Here is a 5,295-nt window from a genome sequence, read left to right as displayed (position 1 = left end):
CCAACATCTGGGGTCCATCCCCCAGCCCCTGGAGTGCACCCACCCACCCCTGGAGTGCACCCACCAGCCCCAGGAGTGCACCCACCAGCTCCAGGTGTCCACCCACCAGCTCCAGGTGTCCACCCCCCAACTCCAGGGGTCCACCCACCAGCTCCAGGAGTACACCCACCAGCTCCAGGGGTGCACCCACCAGCTCCAGGGGTACACCCTCCTCCATCAGCTGGAGTTCATCCTCAGGCTCCAGGGGTACACCCACCTGCTCCTGCAGTTCACCCTCAAGCCCCTGGGGTACACCCCCCAGCCCCTGGGATCCACCCTCAGGCACCAGGGGTTCACCCTCAGCCGCCTCCTGGAGTCCACCCTGCTGCCCCGGGGGTCCACCCTCAGCCTCCAGGGGTTCATCCCTCAAATCCTGGGGTGCACCCTGCTCCTATGCCCCCCATGCTGAGGCCCCCACTCCCCTCAGATGGCCCTGGGAATATGCCTCCCCCTCCCCCAGGCAACTGAGCAGTCTCTGTTGTCTGTGTGGTCTTTTCGCATGGCCAGTCCTTGGAAGGTTTTCTATTTGTCCTGCCTTGAGCCTATTAAACAGCCTCCCCCGTGGAAAAAAAAAAAAAACACTTTAAATTTAGTATGTGCAAAGTTTTGTGGACCTGTGAATATCTAATGTGTGTGGAAGTCAGAGGACAACCCTGGAGCCATCTCTCTCCTTCCCCTTTTGAGTGAATTCTTGGGAACAAACACCTGGTTATCATCAGGTTATCAGATTCATGTAATAAGTGCCTTTACCCACTAACCGTCTCACTAGCCGAGTTTGTCACATATTCTTGGGAACAGTAATGTTTTAAATAAGCTTCTTGCCTATACTGTTGGGTCCTGGTATAGCATATACCACTGATATAAAATCTCATGCCCAAACTCTTCTCTTTACTTGGGTGATGATAATGGAAAAAATAAAACCTCTCCCAAATCATGGATATTATTTAAATTAAAAACAAATGTTTAAGGTGATGCAAAACACAGGAAGTTCTGACAATGACAACAGAAAAGAAATAGAGCCAGGGAGTCTAAACACACAGGAGAGCTACAATGGGGGTCGGGGGAGCTTTTCTTCAGGGACAGCAGGGTTGCTGCACTGATAGCTGTTAGGCTGTCCCTTGACACAAAAGGGAAGAGGGGTGATAAGATGATGGCTTAGTGCTTAAGAGTACATAATACTCTTCCAGAGGACCCAAGTTTCCTTCCCAGAACCCAGATCAGGCAGCCCACAGGGTCTCAGACACCCTCTTCTGGACTCTATGGGCACATACATGTACATATGCATATGATTGTCCCATGTGAATATATACTACATATATTATACAGTATATTATATTACTGTGTTAAATCATTATATTATATATAGTGTAAATATATATTCACATGGCATATGCATATGTATGTATATATGTAATATATAGTATATAGTTAGTTAGTTATAGTTATACATAGTTATGAATGCATATAGAGAGGAAGTTGTATTGGGATTGCTGGGGTACAAACAGGGAATGGTAATTTCTCACTGGTCATAAGTATGCTATTTTGTAAGAAGCCATATGCTTTGTGTAAGATACGAATCAGGGGGTGGTTTATTCTTTAGGACACTGTGGAACCACTGTGATCTTCAAAGCACAAGTAAACCTGGTCATTATGGCTGCTCTAATCTCTGTAGTTGATCTGGTCCCTGTTATAAGAGTTGAACTAAGAAAAGATACAGATGCTATTACAGGAAGGGAAGACGCCACACATGCTGGAAGAGTAGGAGTGTGGGGACAGATGGGTATCACACTTTTAGTAGATGGGGAGCAGGCTGTAGAATAAGGTCCAAGAATCTACCTACTCTTTGTCTTCTGGGGTCCCTGTCACATACTCAACAAAAATTGGAGTACAGCCATGAAAAGAAGAAGCAGCATATGTATCCAGGGATTTATCTGCACTCAAATATGAACAACCTGGAAATACTTCGCCAGATCCCAGTCTGCACCTACAACTTGATCTTTACATTTTGGTCCTATTATTTTGCCAAAAAGCCTACTCATTAAAAGATTCATTTGAGGATGGAAGTAGAAAATATCATTCTGAGTGAGGTAACTCAGACCCAAAAGGACATGCATGGTATGTACTCACTAGTAGATGGACATTAGCCAAAAACAAGTACAGAATACCCAGGATACAATCCACAGAACTCAAGAAGGTTTTAACAAGCTGAAGGCCCCAAGTGAACATGCCTCAATCCCACTTAGGAAGGAGAAGAAAGCAATCATGCAGGGGAGAGGGAGGGAGGGGGCTGGATGAGAGAGGGGACAGGGAGGGGAAGGGGGAAACATGATCAGGTATTAGAGGTGAACAAGAGTGAAGCCCTAAGAGCCAGCAGAAAGAATGGAAAAAGGCAACCTCGGAAGATAGGAAGTGGGGGCACCCTCTAGAATGCACCAGAGACCTTGGAGGTAAGAGAAGCTCAGGACTTAGAGGGAGGACCTTAGATGAAGTGTCCAACAGTGGGGAGAGAGAACTTGTAGAGTCCACCTCCAGTAGAAATAGAGGACATCAAGTGGAGGGATGGGGTTCCCATCCCACAGTCAAAATCTCTGACCTAGAACAGTCCCTATCTAAAAGAACTTCAGGGGCAAAAATGGAGAAGAAACTGAGAGAATGGAGGTCCAGTGACAAGCCCAAATTGGGATCCAGCTCAAGGGGACAATCCAAGGCTTGACACTATTACTGATGCTATGGTGTACTTACAGATAGGAGCCTAGCATGACTGCCCTCTGCGAGGCCCAACAAGCTGCTGAAAGAGTCAGATGCAAATACGTACACCCAACCAATGGACAGAAGCCAGGGACCCCTGTGGTTAAATTAGGGAAAGGCTGAAAGAAGCTGAGGAGGAGGGTGACCCCATATGAAGATCAATGTCTAACCTGGACCTCCAAGATCTCTCAGACACTGAGCCATCAACTAAGCAACATACACCAGCTGATATGAGGCCCCTGACACATATACAGCAGAGGACTGCCTGGTCTGGCCTCAGTGAGAGAAGATGCACCTAACCATAAGAGACTTGAGGCCCCAGGGAGTGGAGAGGTATAGTGGGATGGGGGTGGTGTAGGGACATCCTCTTGGAGATGAGGGAGGAATGGAATGAGAAACAGTTAGAGGGTGTACTGGGAGGGGGATAATGCCTGGACTGTAAAAAAAAAAAAAAGAAAAAGATTAAAGAATAATACTTTTTTTCTTTTTATTGGATATTTTCTTTATTTATGTTGCAAATGTTTTCCCCTTTCCCAGCTCCCCCGCCTCCTGGAATCCCCCTATTCCATCCTCCCTCCTCCTGCTTCTATGAGGCTGTTCTTCCACTGACCCTCCCACTTCTACCTTTCTGTCTTCGATTCCCCTACACTGGGGCATCTATTGAGCCTTCATAGGACCAAGGACCTCTCCTCTTATTGGTTCTTGACAAGGCCATCCTCTGCTTCATGTGCAGCTGGAACCATGGGTCCCTCCATGTGTACTCCTTGGTTGATGGTTTAGTCCCTGGGAGCTCTGGAGGGGTCTGGTTGGTTGATATTCTTGTTCTTCCTCAGGGGTTGCAAACCCCTTCAACTCCAAAAACCATAAAAATAAGATTCATTTGAGATTCTATGCTTTGTGTTTTAAAATAATTTTTTCTTTCTTTTATTAAAGTGATATGGCAAAGCGATTACTTACACCAAAGAGATATGGGAAAAGCCATATGGAAAACTACTATTTTATAAGACTTCTAAATAAATATTTTTTTTTCACTTAAAAATTTATTTGGAGTTATCCTACACAGGGAATGCTGCTCCCCGCAGAACGCATGCGTTGCCACCTGGGAAGCCCAGTGCCAGCTGATGTTAGTCAAGGATGCTCTCAGCACTGCCTCAGAGCCTGAAGCTCTAGAATGTTGGCCTCACACTCTCGCTGGATTGTTTATGTCCCACATAATGGTGTCTTCAATCATTTGATCACAGATCATTTAAGAGTAATAAAACGCCACACTTTATGCTTACAGGCATGAAGCAGTTACATACACTCAGCCTGCTCCTGCTGAGCTTCAAGGGGCTTTTCACTTGCAGCATGAGAACAAGATCATGCCACAATAATTCCGTTAAGTAGATAGATGGAGCCATTAGGACTGGGAGAAGGAGAAGCCCCATGCATCTCACAGCGAGGGCTAGGTTTCTTGAACCTTTTTCACCTCTGTGCAATTAATCTTTGCTCTATCTCAAATATATAGCAGGGCTGAAAACCAAACATCTACTAACAATAAACCATGAAGAAACGTCTTTTAAACAAATTTTAGTGTAGAAATAGTCTTGTCATTTACTAAAGATAAAAACAAATCTGCATGCCAGTGAGATAGATATTATTTCTTTTACACGGGGAATTATATATTGTCTCAGCATTTGATACTGCAAGGCACACAGCATTTCATCATTTTTTGGAGTCGATGGATATCTTCATTCTGCAACTATTAGCGCCGACTGTGTCATTCTGCATGAATATGTAGGGCAAAATGGCAGAAGTACATTTGGGGCCATTTCAGAAATCTTTGGAAATTCCATCCTAAGCCCAAGACAAAATTATTTTACCAGTTTTTTTTAAATGAAATTCAAGTCAGCTTCTCAAAAAGTAACTTTTAAATTTAAGTAGTCTACCGACAATAGGATCCAAAAATATGTTAATCTGATACTTACATACTAAAGACTGACCATTGGAAATTAAAAGCCCTTGTCTTCATAATTAAACTATTATGGTTCAGTAAGAGTGGAAGCTCTAAAAAAAAAAGAGTGGAAGCTCTGCTTGTGCAGAAAACAGAAACCAGTTCAGTTCATGATGTGGTGGTCTCCAGGCTGAGCCAGGATACTGCAGGTGAGGTTCAGTGATGCTGGGAGGGAGCCAGTATACACACTGCAAACTGTGTCCATCACTTATTTGGAACCAAGGCTACTGTGAAGTTGGAAGATGTAACACAGGTTGGCTTACCAAGAACACCTCACATTCATTATGCATTTCATATTGAAATAACCTTTACTTGATGGACATTGAAAACTGTTCACTCTGATCAAATTTTTCATGAATCCCACATTCAGTTACATGACCCCAAGTGAGGTCATGATCCACGGTTTAAGAATCTGTAAAGGAACTCACACAATATGTACTCACTGATAAGTGGATATTAGCCCAAAAACTTAGGATACCCAAGATATAAGATACAATTTGTTAAACGCATGAAAC

At 44.2% G+C, this 5,295-nt stretch overlaps 1 protein-coding gene across 1 annotated transcript in view; it reads left to right on the top strand.

Moving 5' to 3' along the window:
- LOC110291437 (splicing factor 3A subunit 2) overlaps positions 1 to 516 on the top strand; it is a 1,478-nt gene extending 962 nt beyond the window's left edge. The window contains exon 2 of the mRNA XM_021158595.2: positions 1 to 516. This exon is cut by the window's left edge and continues 160 nt beyond it. Coding sequence (XP_021014254.1) covers positions 1 to 507 — 507 coding nt within the window. The 3' untranslated portion in view covers positions 508 to 516.
- The last annotated feature ends 4,779 nt before the right edge of the window (positions 517 to 5,295 follow it).

The sequence above is a fragment of the Mus caroli genome, chromosome 3 (genome assembly GCF_900094665.2).
Source record: "Mus caroli chromosome 3, CAROLI_EIJ_v1.1, whole genome shotgun sequence".
Classification (NCBI taxonomy): domain Eukaryota; kingdom Metazoa; phylum Chordata; class Mammalia; order Rodentia; family Muridae; genus Mus; species Mus caroli.
Note: the sequence above shows the minus strand (reverse complement) of the source record. Positions and strands in the feature narration are given on the sequence as shown.